The 21077-nt window shown below is 43.5% G+C and overlaps 5 protein-coding genes, 1 non-coding gene and 1 pseudogene across 7 annotated transcripts; 2 read left to right on the forward strand and 5 right to left on the reverse strand.

The window, feature by feature from the left end:
- The first annotated feature begins 23 nt into the window (after positions 1-23).
- mettl27 (methyltransferase like 27) lies at positions 24-4528 on the forward strand. 2 transcript variants are annotated; one of them, XM_086177076.1, is made up of 8 exons: positions 24-154; positions 359-422; positions 1901-2030; positions 2423-2551; positions 2810-2945; positions 3541-3619; positions 3752-3844; positions 3925-4093. In XM_086177076.1, the coding sequence occupies exons 3-8, from the start codon at positions 1911-1913 to the stop codon at positions 3953-3955; spliced, it is 588 nt and encodes a 195-aa protein (XP_086033202.1). In that variant the 5' UTR covers positions 24-154; positions 359-422; positions 1901-1910; the 3' UTR covers positions 3956-4093. The 2 variants fall into 2 exon arrangements, with proteins under 2 accessions (XP_086033202.1, XP_086033201.1); XM_086177075.1 differs by lacking the exon at positions 3541-3619 and having other exon boundaries at positions 3925-4528.
- On the reverse strand, positions 923-996 carry trnai-aau (transfer RNA isoleucine (anticodon AAU)). Its single transcript has one exon. It is a non-coding gene; the product is annotated as a tRNA-Ile (tRNA).
- Positions 4529-7415: 2887 nt separating the features above from the next.
- LOC147216797 (claudin-4-like) lies at positions 7416-9340 on the reverse strand. Its single transcript, XM_086177074.1, has one exon. It carries the CDS (start codon positions 8900-8902, stop codon positions 7925-7927), a length of 978 nt encoding a protein of 325 aa, XP_086033200.1. The 5' UTR covers positions 8903-9340; the 3' UTR covers positions 7416-7924.
- A 2803-nt stretch (positions 9341-12143) lies between these two features.
- LOC147216798 (claudin-like protein ZF-A89) lies at positions 12144-15137 on the reverse strand. Its single transcript, XM_086176803.1, has 2 exons — positions 14568-15137; positions 12144-13013 (listed from the first exon to the last, which is right to left on the reverse strand). The coding sequence occupies exons 1-2, from the start codon at positions 14956-14958 to the stop codon at positions 12955-12957; spliced, it is 450 nt and encodes a 149-aa protein (XP_086032929.1). The 5' UTR covers positions 14959-15137; the 3' UTR covers positions 12144-12954.
- A 1086-nt stretch (positions 15138-16223) lies between these two features.
- LOC147216799 (claudin-like protein ZF-A89) lies at positions 16224-16856 on the reverse strand. The gene has a single exon (XM_086176868.1). It carries the CDS (start codon positions 16854-16856, stop codon positions 16224-16226), a length of 633 nt encoding a protein of 210 aa, XP_086032994.1.
- Positions 16857-17768: 912 nt separating this feature from the next.
- On the forward strand, positions 17769-18745 carry cldn29 (claudin 29). Its single transcript, XM_086177131.1, has one exon. It carries the CDS (start codon positions 17810-17812, stop codon positions 18440-18442), a length of 633 nt encoding a protein of 210 aa, XP_086033257.1. The 5' UTR covers positions 17769-17809; the 3' UTR covers positions 18443-18745.
- Positions 18746-19605: 860 nt separating this feature from the next.
- On the reverse strand, positions 19606-20255 carry LOC147216801 (claudin-4-like; annotated as a pseudogene).
- Between the last annotated feature and the right edge of the window lie 822 nt (positions 20256-21077).

A 21077-nucleotide genomic window follows, 5' to 3' on the forward strand; every position in this document is an offset into this window, starting at 1 on the left:
ACGAATTGGGCGGCCTCAAAGCCGCCCCTCTTAATATGAGGAAACTGTCGGCGTGGGAAGGCTGGTTTGTTTTTAACTCATGCAAGATGTCTACTATTTTACTTCAAGGGCTGTAAAGGCTTTAAATAAGACCGACAGTTTAAAAAAAGCAGAGGTGGGTGCTTTTTTTTTGTTAAGCAGAACAGCAGAGATAAGGACGGGGTGAAACTGCGGTGCCCGTTTCTGTCAGTGTACATTCCCCTCCGTTGGGGATCTCCACGGATCCTCCCTGATCCAGGCGTCCTGGTCTTACTTTAGTCCTGGTAACCTGGTAACCCTTTAGTCCTGGTAATAGTTTTGTCCTCTCTGCTGTGTGCAGGACCGGTGCCGACCCCTCACGACGGCACCGACAAACGACGGACAGAGCTACGAGCCCGATCACGGTGAGGGCACATGGCCGTGAAGCACCATAATAAACCATTCATATACGTTTGTTTCCGGCTTAGAATATTCAACAATTATATATATATATATATCAACGGGCACCGTGAATGAATTCAAAAGCAACAATGGTTCTATATAAGAAGATTTTTTTTCTTTACTCATTTGAGATATCTTAGTCTAACGTGGCCACGGACGGGAACTCACACACTAATGTTGTTTGAATAAAGCATGTATATTCTTATTCAAACACGTAAAAAATGTTGTGTTGTGCATTCATGTTTTCAGGAAATTTCATTTTCATTATTGAACATATTGCAATTTTTCCAGACAGATCAAAACAAGAGTTTACTGTATTGTTACACCTTTCATTTGAATAATAGTAATCTTTACTTCATTAATTAGTTTTTCGAGGCAATATTAATTTTCTGTATTTGACCCATTGTGGATGAACCCCGATCAGTTGTGTATTGTTCCAGGGATCCAGTGTCAAAAGGTTCTGTGGCCCGTACGGGGATCGAACCCGCGACCTTGGCGTTATTAGCACCACGCTCTAACCAACTGAGCTAACCGGCCTGTTTGCGCATGAGAAATTACAGCTTTTTATTTCTTCCTTCCCAGGAGTGGTCACAGTTAGTCAACCTTCTTCATCTCAACCTATTCTCTGGATTCTCCCCTCTCACAAAAAATTACCTTCATATCTTCTCTCACTACGTCCATAAATCTTCTCTTTGGTCTGACTCTAAACATCCAATTTCAACATCCGTCTGCCATTATATTCACTATCCCTCCTCTGAATATGACACGGCCATCTCAGTCTGTCTTCTCTGACCTTCACTCCAAAACATCTAACATCTGCTTTCCCTCTGTTGGACTCATTCCTTGTCCTATCCATCCTGGTCACTCCCAAAGAGAACCTCAACATCTTCATCCCTGCAACCGCCAGCTCCGACTCTTTTCTTTTTGTCAATGTCACTGTTTCTAAACGTTACTGCATCGCCGGTCTCGCCACTGTCTTGCACACCTTTCCTTTCATTCTGGCTGATAGTCTAAATAAACTGCAGGTCCTGGAATAGGGAGTCAGTTTTAAGAACATTTCATCCTTGCCAAGACACCGTCCACAAACCTTTGCATTTATAATAATAATCGGGCCAGGAAGGCGGCACAGTCCTCGATCGATTCGGATAGGGGCTGTGCTGAGCTTGCGTGTTGTCTCTGTGTCCGCGTCGGTTTGTTCTGGGTTCTACGGTTTCCTCACACCATCCAAAAACATGCAGCAGGTTCATTGGAGACCTTTAATTGCCTGATGATAGAAGGGATGGGCTGCAGCCCCCTCCCCGCGTCCCTGAGTGCACGATAAGGGGTATAAATAATGAACGAATGAGTGACCGGCCAGGACTGAGTATGGCTTAGTTTTCAGTAAAACTCCAAGCGGCATTACACTGGCTGATGTGTGAAAGTTATCTTTTTTTTGTCACAGGTTGAGAACGATGTCAGACGTCCAAAAGACATTTGAACACGTGAAAGCCGTCGTTTTGAAAGCTCATCACGGCACCACGTTGGCGGAAAAGATAACCTTTTACGACAGCTGGGCAAACAACTATGATCAGGTGGGGTTGGATATGAGGGATAACACCTCTCCGATATTTTGCCTTAAGGATTTTGCACATTAGCTGAACTCTGACGGCAAAGACTTAGACAGATGGCGTTATTGTGTGGATACAAGATCATTTATTTATGGTTGTTGTCGTTGCTGTTGTGACTCTGAGGAACACTTTCCCCCGACTTGGATTTCTTATATTGAGCGTTATTAATGACCTCTGCTTGAAGGAGGATTCATTTGCTTGATACGAACTCTCTATTGTGTGTTTAACACAGAAAATATCCAAACCTCTTTGCAGTGAGATTATTCCATCAATCTAAATATTACAGGGTATTCCCACCTCCTCTGCAAGCTCACACCACTGACGCCAAACTGCTCTCCTAAAACTCATTTGATCAGGATGTGGCTGTTCTTGAGTACCGCGCGCCGAGCCTGGCTGCAAACAGTGTCCATTCCCACTTTCGGGGTGACCGCGGCGCCGCTGCGGTGCTGGATATCGCCTGTGGCACCGGGCTTGTGGCCAGGCAGGTAAACAACACCTGCACTTACAACATATTTTACGCCTGTGACGTCACATTAAGTGTTTTACCATCAGTAACCAAATAATAGGTAATTATTCAGTTATTCGTTATCTTCAGTCAAAAAATAAGGGATAAAGACGGATGTTTTTATTTGGGGGGTTTGAAGCATAGATAATGGTGATTCCAAGGAATAAAAGTTAATGCTAACATCTATTGATTTGCTTGCTGTGACTGATCCACAAGTACACGTTTCCCTGTTGCACAGATGGAGAAACATGGATTTCGCTGTTTTACGGGTATCGATGGGAGCGAGGGGATGCTGAGGCTGGCCAGAGACACCGGCCTGTACCAGGACCTGAAGCACGCCGTTCTGGGAGAAAACCCGCTGCCTGTCCAGTGGGGTAATTCACTGCTCCATCATTCCTCCAGCATCATCAATCACCGTGATCAGAATCTGATAGACCAATTTTATTCTCTGTTCGTGTTCAGATCAATCGTCATCATCTATCTTTCTAAACATTTCAGTTCTGCTGACTCGATTGACACAGTTAAACCCTTTTTTGTGGTAGATTGTTCAGTTCTTTTAAAAACTGATCACAAAATGGACATTTTAAATAAAATTTATTATCATTATTATCATTATTGTTGTTGTGGTTGAAAAATAACCATGATGGCGTAAATGAGCCAATTCTAATGTGACTGGTTATTTTTATGGCTTCATTTATGCACTTGCCATTTAATCCTTGGTATTTCTTTTTTTTTTTTAAATTAACAAGTTTGGGAATAAATATATGTATGAGATCCCTGCAGGACCTTCTTTAAAACGTGTCTGCTGCTTTTTGCGGGCTGTGGCCGACCAAGAGAAGATAGTAATTACGCTTACGAAGGGTGTAGTGACTGATACACCGCTATTACACGTGTTGTTATTACCTTGCCATGTGTTATTCCTCTGTTTGTAGGGATGCAAAACAGCAAGTGTTATTTTTGCTTTATCAGGTCAAGGAACACTGTGTTTTGCATCTCATGTTTGCACTCTGCCAAACACAGTGGCACAGCGGTTAACCACAAACCCAAGGTACATAATGACCTTAAATTTTTTATGAACCTTTACTCCCTTCAATCTGCTGCGTCACTTAGCATCAGGAGGTGTTTGTTTGTGGGATTATTTGGGATCGACTCACTCGCGCTCCCCTCTCTCCTCACGCAGGTACGTTCGACGTGGTCGTGATCGCCGGGGCGCTGAGTGTCGGTCAGGTTCCGGTCGGCGAGATCAGGGACCTGTGCAGGGCCGCAAAACATGGTGAGATTATTTTAGCTGGCGACCTCGGCTGTGAATGAGCGTTCTCCGTTTTCACTCGCATCCGCGCTGTTTCCCGTTAGGCGGCTACGTTTGTATGACGACCAGATCTAACGCGGAAAACTTAGACTACAAAGTGGCGCTGGAGCGTGAAATAAAGCAGATGGAGGCCGAGGGGCTCTGGTCTTGCGTGGAGGTCACGGAAGTGCAGGACTGGGAGAGAGGAGTCTCCGAGGACGAGGACAGCTACATCACTGGTTGTGTGTTTCTCTGTAAGAAACTTTAACGATGCAGATGTTCCTCTGTACCGAAGTAGAAGACTGGATTATGCAAGAAGATAAATAAATGAATGAATGAATACGTAACTCTTGTCAGCGCCTCATGTGTCTCCGGTGTACCGGACGGTATCTGCCCAACACGTACAGGCACGGAAGGCGCTTATCATGGGAATGAAAATGATGCGCATTGCAAGGCAACACAAGATTAGGATCAATTCTACCTCGGGCGACACAGTCATTATTATGTCTCGTCTATTCAATGTAATTGTGACTCAACTGTCGGCTGACGATTCAGTCATTTCCACAAAATTGTGCCGCTTTCTCATTTTCAAAGTGCAGTATTAATATTGCAATTTGTTTTTGCAGAATGACAAAAATGAATGTGTTGTGTTACGTCTAAACGTGGGAAATCAGTTTTTATGCACATGTAAATCTACAGGTAGAGAGATAAAGATTATATTACAAATCCATTTCCGTTCCCTCACTTTGTCTTTTCTTATTCTCTCTGTCTGACAGACACCGCTTACACAACTCGCACAATCTCACACATGCGTGCACAGGAACAATAGAGCGGGTCTCGGTGATAAAAGGGGTCACGCTCAAGCAGTTGATGCGACACAAACCTAAAGAAGAGGTAACAATGGCAACAACCATTTATCCAGTGAAGCTAGAAGCAAATACAAGAAACAGACAACAATGTGTTGTTAACGTTTTAATGCAGGTCCTCACCGGACAGAAAAGTCATTCTAGTTTGTAATGTTGGATGCTCAAACTAGTAAAGCAGTTTAGTTCAACACAGCGCAGGATGAGAGGCAACCAAACCTGCTTTACCAACCTGAGAGTCATTGACCTTGTGGGATTTTTTCACAAACTACAGAGAAAGTAAACTCTCTTCACCTTGAATCGACCAGCTGAAGAGGGAAAAGGAGGTGATAAATGAATTGAACACTATATGTGTGTGCGTGTGTGTATGTGTGTGGTTGTGTTACAGTACTAAGAGTTTGGCTGCAGATAGATATATGGTATCGTGCAGAAGAAAATAGTGCACATATTGAACAATAAGTCATTTATCTCGTTATGATGCAAATACACAGATATTCTCTGACCTGTTTGAATGTTTGACCGCTTTAAAACTCTCCGAATGATGTGATTGTCAATGGTATTGTTTAAATTGATAAATAATCTATATGTTGAAATGATTCCAGTTCACATCTTCCAACTGTTGGAGTTAATATGTATGTAGCTAAACTGTAGTTACAGTTTGTTGGTTATTCCAACTGAAAAACGTAGAGCAACTTAATCCACACATGGAAGAGAAATACTGCCCTCCAGTGTTTTCACACCATTTTTTGAGCCAAGACAGGAGATACTTATCCATTCATTCACCCATCCAGTCAATCACATGGCTGCGTGTGTTGTTTTTTATTTTATTTATTTTTTTTTAATTTGGTAATCAGCAAAAATGGAATGTGCAATTTTTTCAGATTCTGTATTTGGAAAGCTGTAAATGTGAACAGGAGTTGACGAGAAACCAAAGTTAGAAGCACTTCTAATGTGTTTAAGAATTTTGAGAAAACCTTTATATACGTATACATTTAAAAAAACATAATCACATTCTAATGTATACCGATTATAAAATATCAGACATAATGCAATCTACTGAGCTTAAACCAAACTCTCCAGAATAGATGTCATTTAACCAAATCTGCGCGGACTGAATCCGCTCTGTGTATACAAAACACCTCGCCGCTTGAATTAAATTAGACATTTTAAAAAATATTCACGGCATCACCCGGGATATTACAGGGCCTCCGTTCCAAATGACATTTCCGAGACATCTGACTGAACTCATCCCCGCTGCTCTTGGGGCACAACTGTCACATCCAGCAGCGCTAACTGTCCATCACGCACAAATCTGTCTGACATTCAGACACTCTAATATAATGCTGTTGCCAGTGTATTCCGCAGAGGAGTAAGTAACAACCTTATTACCTTTCTCAGAGTCTATAGGAAGAGTGCGACGTGCCTGAGGGTGACCCCACTTCTAATGCTCGTTAGAGGGATTGCCAAAGTTGCTAAAGGACTGCGTTATTTAAACACACACCCCTGTGTATCCATATGTATGTATGTATATATATACTGTGCAGTGTGCATGTACAAAAAAAAGGATAAAAAACACAAACACTCTCCTTCTCCTATCTGCAAGATATTTAACCCCAAGTTGCTCGTGATGGCCGAGTTAACCCCTTGCATTGCAGCTCTGTCGTCATCGGTGTGTGTGTATGTGTGTGTGTGAACAGGTTACACTTTCTAGTGCAAAGTGCTTTGATACTGCAAGGTGTGAAAGTGTAATATATATTGACCTCAGTTATAATGAACATCATGAATTCACACACAAAGAACAAATAGTTTGCAGTTGGTGCAATTTTTTTATAATTTTTTTTTCAATTTTTTTATTTGCTTGCTTCTTGATTTGTTGTTGAGCTTTTGTATTGCTATAGGAAAAGAGTGCAAATTACAATGACCTTGCTGGTTGAGAGGTTGGTTATTCAGTAATGATATTGTTGTACACATGCAAAGCCAACAGACTTCAGCTTCTAAAGGTTTTGTTATTAAAATATATTGCGTCACACACGATTCCTGTTAAATCGGTCTGAGGACAGATCTAATGCGTCAGTTTTTGCCAAATGAATAAATTTGACCACAAGGTAGCAGTGTTTCCCTGATATGCTCTCACTTCATTCAAAACCCTTCTCAAGTGATGCAGTCCATTATTTAAATGATGTGATTATTGTATGTTATGTTTCTCTGGAAACATCAAAATCAATCCCCTTCCTAACCTTACATAAGGGACTTTGCTTGTTTCATTTTAATACTGTACCCCCTTTTTTATGTCTTTATTTTCTTGAAACTGTCTCAGTCTCTTTGCTATTAAGTAGGAATATTTACTCAACAAGCAGTAGTGGGATCTGATAAGATACTGGTAGTTTCTGATTGAAAATGGTAAGAGAAAAGTGATCGCGCGTGCAGGGAGCAGCAAAACAAAGAGCAAGTATTCCATGACTGCTGAAACTGAATTGGCATTCTTGACACACGCATTGTTGCTCTCAAACACACACATCCCCCTGTGAAGCCACACTCTCTGTCAAACCAGTTTGTCCTGCGTATTTTCCTCGCCACAAGGAACACTGGGTGGGTTAGGGGATCGATGCGCCCTTAAAAATAGGCTTTCAGCTCGTCAAATAAGAACAAAACAAATAACACAGATTAAATAAAGTTGAGTAAAAATGGGAAAACTGTTGAAAATAAGTATTTTATTGAATAGCAAATGCATGGAAACTCACATTCAGATTTAAGTGAATCACATTTCTCGGTCGAAAATTAAAATGTTTGCAGTAAATACATAACAAAAGGGATTATTAAAAAGGAAAAAAACGAGAAAGCGTAGCATATTCCATTTGTGTCCTTCATTTTCCTTAAAGATCGAGGTGAAATGTGCGATGAGAAAGTTTTTGTCTCTGAACAAAACAAAACAGGCACCCAGTTTCTGCCGGTGCGATGCATTGTAGTAACATGTCCATGCATTAGCATGCAGTATAACCCATACTCGTGAGGCTATCCTCCATTAGAAAAGTGCAATTTAGATATGTAAGACTTCACTTCCTTCTTTCCTCAAATTAAAAACATTTCCCAGAAACATGACCTCGGCTATGATGACTCATTTGCGGAAAAAAAAAAAATTTAAATATTTATAACTCATATTTTCACGCATGACCCTTCGTTAGTCTATGTGCTGCAGTTATTTTCATAGATAAGTTTTTGCTGGATTCAAGGACGTGTCCTCGTCAGTAGCCTCGGCTCCGGCAGCTAAAGTCTCTGCCATTTCGGCTCGTTGCAGCTTAGACTTCGTGGATGGAGCTTCGCTTTGGTCCGATTTAGTGGACTCCGGTCTTTTGAGCTGAGACTTTGCTGACGGGGCCCATGATCTCTCTGACTCCTGGCCCAAGTCCTGCTTGGACCAGGGGGGCCTTGAGTCCCTCAACTGGGATTCGGCGGACTCTCCCCCGTGGCTTTGCGACTTCGTCGGCGCAGGCATGGCGGGCTGAGCCTTGGCTGTTGATTTCCTGCTGTAATAATAGGCAGCCTGGCTGTTCCCGTTGGAGGAACGGACCATCAGGTAACGTGCAGAGAGACTTTTCTCCATGTTGTGCGATTTGATGGGGCAGGCCGAGCTGATGAACAAACCCCCTCCGAGAAAGAGCAAAATGGACGACCCCCAGCCAATGTAGAGACAAGCTCCTATCTCCCTCCGCTGCGCGTCGATGGACGCGCTGTAGAACCTCCTCACGACGGCTCCAGCCGTCCACGACGTGGGGATCAGGCACAGGAGTCCCGTGATGATCAACACCACCCCTGCCGTCACGGCCACCTTCCCCTTAGCCCCGGCCCCGTCTCCATCCAACAGTCGAGTGCACTTCCCGCCAACGAAGGCCAGAACGAGGCCGAAACCACCCGTGGCAATGGAGAAGGCCATGAGAGCTCTGGCGGCCTGCAGGTCGGAGCTGAGGGCGAGGAGGGACTCGTAGGGTTTGCACTGAATCTGACCCGTGCTCTGGGCCACGCAGGTCATCCAGATTCCCTCCCAGATGGTCTGGGAGGTGACGATGGTGCTGCCCACAAAGGCGGTGACGCGCCACATCGGCAACACGCAGCTGATGATAACCCCTATCCAGCCCAGGAGACACAAGGCGCTGGCCAGCATCTGCATCCCCATCGAGGCCATCCTGTCTTTGTGGTCAAAACGTCTCCGACGGCTTTTGAAAACGTCCGAGTTGTTTGTTTTCCTCTAGGTCGTCCTTCCCTCCGGGTCCTCTTTACTCTCAGCTTCTGTGATCCCAGGTGTTGGATTTCTCCATTTTTGCAGATTCTTTCAGTGCCTTCTTTTCTTCACACGGTTGCAGCTCCTGTGGCGCGCAGCTGTCTCCACTTCCCCGTCTCGCATCCACTCGTTTTCTCTTGACTCCCAGTCAGTCTCAGTTTGGACGCAGTTCATTTGTTTATTTCAACTCTGTCACCGACCCTCCTACTTTGCAGCGTCGCCTGCTGTTTTTTCCTTCAGCCCCCTCTCCTTCTCTCTCTCTCTCTCTCTCTCTCTCTCACTTCCCTCTAACTACTTCTGTCCCCGGAGAGCGAGAAAGCTGCCTCTACTGTCACCTGGGCCTGGGTGCTACTAGACAGGTGCACAAGCGCCACACCTTCTCTTCAGGGATGCAAAAGGGGAGGAGGCTCACAAAAAAAAAAGAAAAACTAGATTAGTGTAGAGATCAGGTTGGAGAGAGGGAGAAAGAGAGAGAAGTAGCGATGAAACTGCCTGTGACATCATGCATACCCTCATTCATGTAATATAGCTGATGGGCTTTTTCTGGAGGAAGTTAAAAATACATGAAATAATCTCTGCTCCCTTCGTATCTACGGGACTTATATATGAGATGACTTGAATTGACGAAAAGAAAATAAAGATTATGTCTCGTTGGAATGTGTGATACATGTGCGATGGTGTGTTTGACTGTAAAAGAAACACTTATGTTTATGCAGCCATATGTAAGCATGAAGAGTGAGATGAGTCATTGAAGAATGCATTCTACAGCTGAGATAAACCTGTTTTTACACACACACACACACACACACACACACACACACACACACACACACACACACACACACACACACACACACACACACATGCATACACAACCAAACCCTTCTCCACATTGCTCAGAGGGATGCTTCATTTCCATCACTCTTGCCCAGGAGATTAAAACTACCTGAAATATAATTGTTTTTTAGTTTTAGTTTTTTTTTAAAGGATACAAGTTTGACTTTTACAGACAAGACAAACAACAAAGAAACAAACAAACCGCAGGACGGGGGGGAGGAAAGTGACTCATTCAGCGTTGATCGAGTTTTCTTTGATTATGTCGCCAGGCCGGCACATAATTATCCCCCTGTGTGTTTGAAGAGACGTTTGTTCAGCGGCGAGGCCTCATTTATGTCACATAACCTGTTTGCAAGAATTATGTCATGAACACCTGAAAAACCAGAGCTGCCACTCTTTGCCGCGTCTCTCCGCATTTTTATCAGTCTTTTGTTTTCTTTTTGTGAGAAACAGTAGAAAGAACCCCATGAGGAAGAGTCATTTTACATCCCCGATGTTTACCTCTTCAATAGGCAAACATGAAATACTTATTCCTGGGACACGTTGACTGCATAAGCTACATGTATAATAGGTTATTGGAGATAAAAAATATAAGGTGAATGAAAAATATAAAGGCTAAACTTGAATACTTTGCATTAGATTGAAAACATAGCTGACATTGTCATAAAAAAGATGAGCGTTTGGGGAAATCAGTCAACAGGTCGAATAGATAGATAGATAGATAGATAGATAGATAGATAGATAGATAGATAGATAGATAGATAGATAGATAGATAGATAGATAGATAGATAGATAGATAGATAGATAGATAGATAGATAGATAGATAGATAGATAGATAGATAGATAGATAGATAGATATGAACAAGGTGATCTCAGCTTAGCAGTAAGTATAACTGCAGAATGAGATGGATATATGAATAAATACGTGGATAAACATGGATACATGGATGGTTAAATATGTCTAAATGCATATATAAAAACATATGCATACATTTGTATGTACACACACACATATATACATATACACATATATACATATATGTATGAATAGAGAAAGAGAGAGAATGGGACAGATATAATACTGTAGCAAGTCACGAATGTTGGGGTTTATGTTGATGCTTGTTTTCTGTGTCATTTTGGGGTTGCTGTGAATTATGTGTGTGTGGTTTGGGGTGCAATGAATTCTGTTTTTTTTTTTACCTGGAATTGAGCGGGAACATTTAGCTGGATTTCAGGCTTCTGTGGCGTGGCTTTGGCAAACAACAACTATTGGTCATTAAACAGACGTTTTACCGACAGCTGGACGCTTCCCTGACTAAAACACTACAATATAAATGTATAGAGTGAGATAGTCGAGTTAGTTTGAAAGTCGGAGGTGCCTCAGAGCAGCGAAAAAAAAAAACCCTCAACTTAAAGGGGGTAAAATTGTGAATAAGAGCCTTTTCTAAAGATTCTCAAGGTGCAAAATGATCTGCACTCAACATTTATTTTTCAGGATGCCTGAACATCACCCACCTTCATGGGCTAAACGCGGGTCCGTCCCAGACCTGTTTCCAGCTCAGAGTCCAAACGCAGGGCCTGTGGGTCCCAAGAGAGCCGTCCCCACTGTACATCACACCGTACCCGGCTTCATTTCTGCAGGAAGGGGCCGGGGGAGGCAGAGGGAGCCCTGCTGTGCCCACGCTCATGTAACATCTTTGCATCTTCACTCCTCTCTTTGAAGTTCATCGGGAACATTTCGTCAAAAAAATCCTGACGGGAATGAAGCCAACAGGTCGGCGATCGGGAAAAGCAACTTTATATATCTGCCAGCTCACCTTCTACAAAGTCGGCGCGCTTTCCCCAAACCAAGCCAAGAAAGAGCCTGGGGATAAAACAAATGGACAAAGAAGAATAGAGAACCTGGAAGTTTGTTCATTTAAATCACAAGCCTTTTTTTTTTCGTAGGCATCTTATTTCACCAGACTCATTCAAATTGCATGAAATGAATTTAGTGGCTTTCCAGCGAGGTTTTGTTATTCTGCTGGTACATTCTTTTTAAGACATCTTGTTGAATGAGTACATAAATCATCCCCTGAGTGCCTCTCCAGTTTGTCATTGCAGAAGACGCTCCCTGGTTAAAACCAAAACCAACACACCTAATACTTTCTGCTAAATAGAGTTTCTGAAGTTCCCTCGACAAAAATCCTGAAACATTCTCCAAATCTGAGCTCATGCAGGTGCTACATTCAGCCTGCTATCAAACCACTTATTGTTAACTGGGTCCATCTTTTGACTGAAATATAAAAATAATAACCAAAATGGTTTTTACACGTCGATGGACCCACAGAGCAACACGGATCCGGCCTTGGTGAAAAGAATTGAGAGGAAAAAAAATTAGAGCAAGAAAAACAAAACATGAACAAAACCGTCTTTTAATATCTTAAATGGTGACAGAAGAAAACGTGAATGAAAAAAAAAAGTCGAGAATCAAATATCAGTTCAAGTTGGTTAAATATAGAAATATATATCGTTCTGTTCGACCAGTCTAATTCATTCGGGTGACTGATACATGAAAACATAAATGTAAAATAAATCTATGTTTGAGGAATCATCATGAATTAACTAAAACTACGAAAGCATGCCGTCAACCGTAAAATTGAAAATTAGGGAGTTTCTGTTGACACACTCTCAACATCAGAGTGTACAGTAAGTGCACAAAAGTTGTTGTGGGAGAAAAGAAAGGGGCGGCTCTCTGATCTCTGCTGTCTCCACTGTTGCCGTTGAGCACAGTTTTCCAAGCCTTTAGGGTTTCCCTGAAAGATAAAGGCCCCAAAGTGTTTGCCTGTTCATGAATAGCAACTCCCCCGGCAGCCCCGAGTCGATTCCTGTCCGGAGTCGCTCCCGTCGGTTGAAACTGACAGAGTCTGGCTCGCCTTCTTGAAATTTACTGTCAGCGTGTCTGTCAGGAGGTCACTTCGGGCTTGAGACTAAACCCTTTCCCTCTTCTGATATCCGCAGTCTTACAGATCTACAAAATTACAAGTAACTCCTCCGGCAAAGGTTGTGGATGGAGTCTGAGCTGCTCTGAGTGGCGGAGCGGGACCATCAAACATCCTTGATGTGATGGAGAAGAGCTCAGTAGCGGCAGAGCCTGCTGCTGGGTCTGTCCAGCGGCGGGAAGATTTGGGGTCTTCCTGCAAATAAAGGGATTAAAAGCGTTGCAGAGCAGAAGCAGCATTGAGACAGCCTGATATATATATATATATATATATATATATAGAGAGATAGATAGATAGATAGATACACACATGTGTATGTGTGCATATGTATTTCTATACATATTATATCCATTCCATTCTGTATATATATATTTAAAATAGCCATAAGATAGCCATCTCATTCTGTATACATAATATGAATATATATTTATGTACGCCTGCTGATCTGTCACTTTTGGCTAATTATTAATGTGTGTGTATATTCATATATGTATAAGTGTCTATGTGCGTATGTGTGTATGTACACATATGGTTTTCTTTTGTAACCACTTCGTCTCTTTTATTGTTTTTACTTTTGCTGTTTCTTTTGGATTCTTGAGTGCCTTAAATCACATTCATTAATATATATAGATATATATACATTTATGTATCCATCTCACTCAGTAGTTGCTTGTGTCACTGTAAAAATCAAACCTAACCATATTTACCTCAGCATAACTTGTTGTTAATCATTCTTTTCTGTGACAAATTTTGTTCTTTTATACCTTGTGTCTTAGTGTGATGCTATTTCAATGTTCTGTTTATGTGAACGTGTGGTAGTATTGACAATAAAGTTGATGGATTTCATAAAATCAATTGGAAAAAAAATAGAAATAGCTTGTTTCCCATCGGCAGTCTATATTTGTGATGAACTGGCGACCAGACCAGGGAAAATCCTGCCTCCCTAATGACAGCAAGGACAGACCTCCTGAGTGCAGAATAAGTGATACAGATGACGAATGAATAATATTCAAATAAAGTCATTTTGGGACCAATTTTGACAAAAGTTGTATACTGAGATCTCAAAAACAGAATTGACAGATCAGCTAAAGTTACCTTTTTTGGCTCTGCATGTTCTCTTTAGAGGGGAAACCGACATCTGGGCTTTGTCTAAATCCAAACCCTGAATGTTTTCATGCTTTTATACACTTCTGTCTGGGAATGACATAACACAGAGGCATTTTAAAGGGCAGATAGAGTATCCCTGGTAAGTGGTCATAATAAATGATTTTTATCAAAAACATATGTACAACTGTGATCAATGGTTACAAATATGCAACTGCATATATGCACACACACACACACGCATTCAATATAAGAAAAGTTGTGTTTTGCAGCAATACGACTGAGAGGGCAACTAAAACAAAAAACGAGTAACTACAAATTACCAATAGTGGTGATCAAATCTAAAAATAAAATGACTTCAAATTACTTGCAACTGTAACCTAGATATATACAGCAAATGTTAGAAACAATCCTATTTACATCATGAATAAAGCTGCAGATTATGTATATTGTAATTTGCGACGATATTGAATATTTTACATTGAAAAGCAATTTTGACGACACGCATCACAGAGTTCGTCGTGCAACGGATGATACACTCCGCTCATCTTCCTCAGCATCTGTACGTGCTGCACAAGACTCCCCCACCAATGATGAGCAGCGCTCCGGAAACCCAGCCCAAATAAATGGACGGGCCGAGCTCACCTCTCCGCTCCTCGCTGGGCGACGGGCTGTAAAATCCCGTGATGATGCTGTGAGCCGACCAGCTGACGGGTATGACACACAGCAGTCCTGCGATTATAAACACCGCCCCCCCGGCCACACCGACGTTAGCTTTCAACAGCTGCTCGTGGCGAAAGAAGTTGGTGCAGCGTGCTCCGAGCACGGTCAGCCCGATGGCCACCACGCTGACGGCGATGGAGGTGCAGATCAGCGCCCTTGAGGCCTGCAGCTCTGGCGGTAAGGCCAGGACGGAGTCGAAGGCCTTACACTGCGAGTGTCCCGTGCTCTGGATCACGCATTTCATCCATAATCCGTCCCAGAAGACCTGAGAGGTGATGATGTTGGATCCAATGAAGGCCGTCATCTTCCACATGGGCAGGGCGCAGATGAGGATAGTGCCAAGAAATCCAATGATCGCCAAATACCTACAATTTGCGTCTGCATGATTTCAAAAGTCAGAAACAAAGCACAGATCTGGACTTGCCATTAACTCTCCGACGAGTTGTGGTTGTTTTTCCAACGCCGATCTTTCACAAGGAGGTAAACGCAGCAGTGTGGTTTTCCTGTACAGGTGGAAGAAAGAAGAAAAATATGGGAGGGACAGCAAGTTTGAAGATCAGGTTTCTCGCTTGTCCTGATTCCTGCATGATTTGAATGGGGAGGAAGAAGCAGGTGACAAATGCAGTGGAGAATGAAAAGTCGCTCTAGTGAACAGAAAGAATCAAGCACACATTTTGAAAACTGATACATTTTAGTTCAATAAACAGAAATACATAAAACCCTTCAGATCAAGCTGGTGTTTATCTTTAAAACGCTTGGGTGAAATAAGCATCTTGAAAGATGAGCAAAGACAAACACGCACGATGAATCATAACGTCATGCAAAACCTTGGGTTTAGTTTGAGTACAAAACCAAACGAGGGGCCTTGTGTGATTTGGGGAACGATAAAGTTGAAGAATTAAAGTCGAACCAGGCCATGTGGTTTAAATGCTGATGGAGAGCAGGGTCTGTCAGGTCACGTTGAGAGAATGCTTGATTTCAATTGAACCAGAGACACTAAAATATAACAGATGAGACAGCATCTGTGCAGTTAGAAAGTAAACCGCAGATGCATAGGCTTAAATTGCAAGATCAAGTTGCCGGAGCATCATAAAGATGTGCCAAGAAACCCTTGTCGATGGACCTTCAAAAATAAGACCCTCCAATTGATCTACTCAATAAAGAGTGCATGGCAATGGTTTATCCTGCAGGGTAACCTCCCACAGAACCTTGAAGCAAAGAGTCACTGACGGCCCACGAACAGCGATTGATGTATTGCACTAGTTTGCAGAGGACTTTTGGAAAGACAGGAACGAATTGTCAAACTGTTTAAGACTTCGAGCATTTGCTGAAGTCTTAGATTTATGCACAGCCCAGGATAGACAAACTAGATGTGACCGTTTCGGTTTCCACCCTGAGCCCCAAAAGTTTAGCAAAAATTCAGCCCAATCAAAGTTGGCGACAATTTGAAACTGAAAGTTTTGGAGGATGGACTTTGAATTTTAACTCCAGAACAAACTTGGGTTTTGTTGATATAAAACTTTTAATAAAAATCATAAAATCTAAATTAATAAAAACATTTTGGGGTCTAGTTCAGCTTCAGACGTAAGCTCCGCCGCTGGCCGCAGATCTTGGCGCAGAGTACTTGACAGAGTAGATGCCGTCTTTGCGCGACTGGCAGTGGCAGCAGAGAAGCGCGCCGCCGATGATCAACAGCCCAGCGGCGCCCCAGCCGATGAACAGCGATGCGCCGAGTTCACGCCGCTGAGCGTCCGTCACGATGGGGCTGTAGAAATTCCGGATGACCACGTGGGCCGACCAGGAAACCGGGATCAGGCACAGCACGCCACCCACGATGAAGAACACCCCGGCGGCAACGGCCACCCTGCTCTTCGCCAGCTCGTCCTCGATGCAGTTTGTGCACTTGCCCCCGGCCACCGCCAGCAGGAGCCCCATGGCCACAACCAGGATGGAGATGACCACCAGGGCGCGGGCCGCCTGCAGGTCCTGCGGCAGCGCCAGCATGGAGTCGTAGACCTTGCACTGCATCTGGCCGGTGCTCTGCTTCACGCAGTTCATCCACAGGCCCTCCCAGAAGATCTGCGCCGTCACGATGTTGTTCCCGATGAAAGCCGACACCTTCCACATGGGGAGCGCGCAGGTGATGATGTCACCCAGGAAGCCTATGGCTGCCAGGAAGATGCCAAAAATCTGGAGACCTGCAGACGCCATTTTTTGAGTTTCGGGAGAATCTTAGGCAAGGACTTTCTGCGTAACAGTCACTCTCCTGCAGTCTTATGACTCCCCGGAAAGCCTGCCTCTCTCCGGATTGGTCGTTCAGAATTGTCTAGATTGAAAACACCTATGAGCTCTAATTAAGTTCACTTGTGCTAATTACACCTAAGTGACTCCACAGACACACACAAATACAAGCAAACAACAAAACAGATATTCCGTTACTGTATATTTCCAGTGTCAACAATGAAAAGTAAGTTAGTGCATATAAAGATTTATCTCTAGAGCAAAGTGCTTCTTAAAATATTTTTTTTTTTTAGAAAGTAGGCAACCATACAGAGTATTGCTATGATTTATAATTACATGGAAACAATTGCGGGAACTTAATATCAGGCCTTGAAGGTTTCCAAAAGTACTGCTCTTGTATTGCGAATAACTAAATGTAAAAAAAAAAAATCCACATCTATGTGTTTATCATATTATTTGTAACATGCTTTGAATGTACTTTTACACATCCTTCTTCTATGGGTGAGTTTGAGTCAGTTTTGTAAAAAAAAAAAAAAAAAAAAATGACATTGGATTGTTTTGTCTTGAAGTGTCCCATTTGGGGTAATAATACTGTTTTATGTATTTCAGTGGATATGGTTCAAAAACACAGCTTGTCTGGCAATGGTGATTTTAAAAGATAATGTTCAACTACATGTTTTTTTTTTTTCCTCCCTCTGAGAGGCAGAGATAACACAGAGCCACTGTGCCAGGGAGAAACACTGACTATACACACGACATGATTGATGTTTATGTCTCAGCAAAGAAGCCAAAGCCCTCCCCGAGGAGGGGGGCCGCTCATGGTCATCTATGGGTCGTATAAAGGTCCTCGCGGCGGGAGAGCTTGCAGTCGGCCGTCCGGTGACAACCCGAAACGCAAGCAGAAAGCGGAGACGCGAAGGGCGATGGCATCTTTAGGACTGCAAATCCTGGGCGTGGGGCTGGCGGTGCTCGGCTGGATTGGAAACATACTGATCTGCATGCTGCCCATGTGGAAAGTTTCGGCCTTCATCGGGAACAACATCGTGGTGGCCCAGGCCATCTGGGAAGGGCTGTGGATGAACTGTGTGGTGCAGAGCACAGGACAGATGCAGTGCAAGGTGCACGACTCCTTGCTGGCCCTGCCTCCGGACCTGCAGGCCGCCAGGGCCATGGTCGTCATCGCCATCCTGTTCTCCCTGTTCGGCCTGCTGCTCGCCGTGGTCGGGGGGAAGTGCACCACCTGCGTCGGAGACGAAGTGGCCAAAGCCAGAGTGGCCATCGCCGCTGGGGTTTTCTTCATCCTGAGCGGGGCGTTGTGTCTGGTCACAGTCTCCCTGCCCGCCAACACCATCATCAGGGACTTCTACAACCCGATGGTCCCCGACTCCCAGAGAAGGGAGCTGGGCGCGTGTTTGTACATGGGTTGGGGGGCGTCGGGACTGCTTCTGATCGGTGGGGCTCTCCTCTGCTGTTCTTGCCCGTCCGGAGGCGAACGTTACGGCGGCGCCAGATATTCTCCTCCGAAATCCACGACTCCAGGGAAGGAATTTGTCTAAACCGCCGCGGTACACCAAGCAGTCGCTTTTAAACTGCCATCTAGGTCGTGACTAACTTCATTCAACTAACATAATGTGACTATTTTGTTCCTCAACAAACCAACACGTGTGTGACGATAACCGAGTTAATTCATATTATTGTGATTCAGTGTGACTGAATGAGCTCTTGTAATCTCCGATCCTTTGTGTGAAGTCCCTTCAAAAGAGACATCTGTCGATCCAGACGTGTTTGTCGGTTTTAATGTGTTTTGTTTTTTTATTCATCCATGCAATAAATATTTTGTCAACTTTGTCCTTTTTTAACTGGGCCAGCGTTCTATTTGTTCAGCTTGCATCAATGCTCAGACAAATGCTATTTGTTTTACTTGTTTTGATAACATGCTACACAACATTTTTTTTTCGTTTTTTAAAAACGTGAAGTGAACATCCCACAAAAGGTCAAATACACACATCTAATATTTGCTTATAGAAGGAAGAATTAGTATCATATAGCCCACGTTTATGTCAAATTTAAATATTCTTTGAAAATACCGTAAATATTAATTATTTGTAGCATCATCACTTAAGCTAATCTGACTCTGTGGCTAAGTAAAAAAGAAAATAGGGGACCCTGTGGTGAAAAATGGCCGAGGCCTATTATTGTGCCTGTCAGTGTTGTTTCTGTAAACAAAAGGAAAACCGTTAAAAAGGTATAGGATATATCAACCTGACAAGGCTTGGCAGGCAGATGTGCTCACACTAGGCAGGGTAAATATCCATCCCCCTCTGGAGAAAGAAAACAGTTACTTAGCAACGTGTATTCAAGCATACGCAGCGCACCGTTGTCTGCAGTGACAACTTTTTTTTTTTATTCTCTTTTTTTTTTTTTATCAATGGTACAAACTATAAATCACAGTGTGAATACCAAGCTTTCAGCCAGATACAGTAAATCCTCAGGGGACGAGTCCCCTGAATTCCTGCATACATTATCGCAGTTTTCTGGCGATTCATGAAATCTTCATCAAAGTTTAAGATACAAAATTTCATGGGCTTTTTTTCTCTTCTGTCCGGAAATTCGGCTTCGGCCCCTCAAGTTTTTAGCCCATGGACTAAAAGTCTAGAAGTATTATACAGAGAGCACACTGTACTTTTATGAAAATTAATTCATGATCTTTCAGATACATTCATAATCTACAGGTACAGGGGGTTGAAATCACCAGATACAATTCACTTGAAAAAAGACACTGAATCTGCTATAATTTGATGAAACAAAGAATAAGTACATCTCTTTGCAGGCATATAGTGCCTGACGTCTTTTGGGGGGGGTGGCTGTTGCAGAGGAGATCCATCCGAGGAGCAGCAGCCCAGAGGAACCCCAGACGATGCACAGGGCGACTCCGAGTTCCTTTCTCTGCACCGCCAACGACAGGGGGTTATAAAAGTCCCGGATCACCGCGTGAGGCGACCACAAAATCGGGATCGTGACCAGCAGGGCGGCTATGATGAAGATCACGCCCGGTGCAATGTCGGTTTTGGCTTTCAACACCTCATCCTCTAGGCAGTTAGTGCACTTCCCCCCGACCGCCGAAAGTGCAGAACACTCCTACCACCACGGAGATCACCACCACGGCTGTGGCGGCCTGCTGGTCCAGCAGCAGTGCCAGTATGGAGTTGTAAAGCTTGCACTGCATCTAGCCCATAGTCTGAACCACGCAGTTCATGTTTGCCCCGACGAAGGCGGTGAGCCTCCACATGGGCAGTGCGCTGGTGACGATGGTGACAAGCCATCCGATGAAGGCCAGCAACACGTGATCTGAAGGCCCTGAGATGCCATGACCGCGTCCGAGACGCGAGGGTGGCTCTTGCTGAAACGTCTTAAAAAACGCCGGCCGCAGTACACCTCAAAACGCAAAAGATAGTTCTGATCATTCAAACAGGTTTGGGGGTTTCCACCTCTAACATAAGGAAGCGTTTGCAGTGTTTCCAACACTCTGAAAAGACAATTGCCTCCTGATGCGGTTCAAACATATGAGGTGGAGTTTCTGTGCCTCCAGACAAAAGGGGAAAATTGAGACCTGGTATCTACAGCCCTTGCTTTCTCTCTGTTCATTGTCCTCACACACACACACACACACACACACACACACACACACACACACACAAGCTTCCAGATCTCATGCAAGGATTGGAGACACTGAACAATGGCTCAACGTCACACCTGCTGTCTCTCTCTCTCACACACACACACACACACACACACACACACACACACACACACACACACACTTGAACACAGATGGACTCACAGAGGTGAGGCCTGAGCAAACACAAGACCTCACAGTTTCACTTCACTCAGCTCGGGATCAAGAATGGGGATATCCTCAAAGAAATGCAAAAAGTAAACATGCGCTGAACACAGTTGTACGAAAAAAGAAATCTATTTTTCAATCTATTATCAATTTAAGACCAATGAGTGATCCTTTAAACTTAACTGCTTAAAAAGTTATGTGAGGCCTAAAGGGATGAATGCAATTTAAAAAGTGAATGATCAACTCTACCAAACTGATGTAGTTATGCATCAGTGTTTTTTGAATCCCTTTTTGAAGTACACAGATCGTCGCCTTTGGCCAGTAGTTAGAAGACAAATAAGTTTCCA

The sequence above is a fragment of the Fistularia commersonii genome, chromosome 29 (assembly GCF_037954325.1).
Source record: "Fistularia commersonii isolate RoL2024-O1a breed Wild chromosome 29, RoL_Fcom_v1.0, whole genome shotgun sequence".
Classification (NCBI taxonomy): domain Eukaryota; kingdom Metazoa; phylum Chordata; class Actinopteri; order Syngnathiformes; family Fistulariidae; genus Fistularia; species Fistularia commersonii.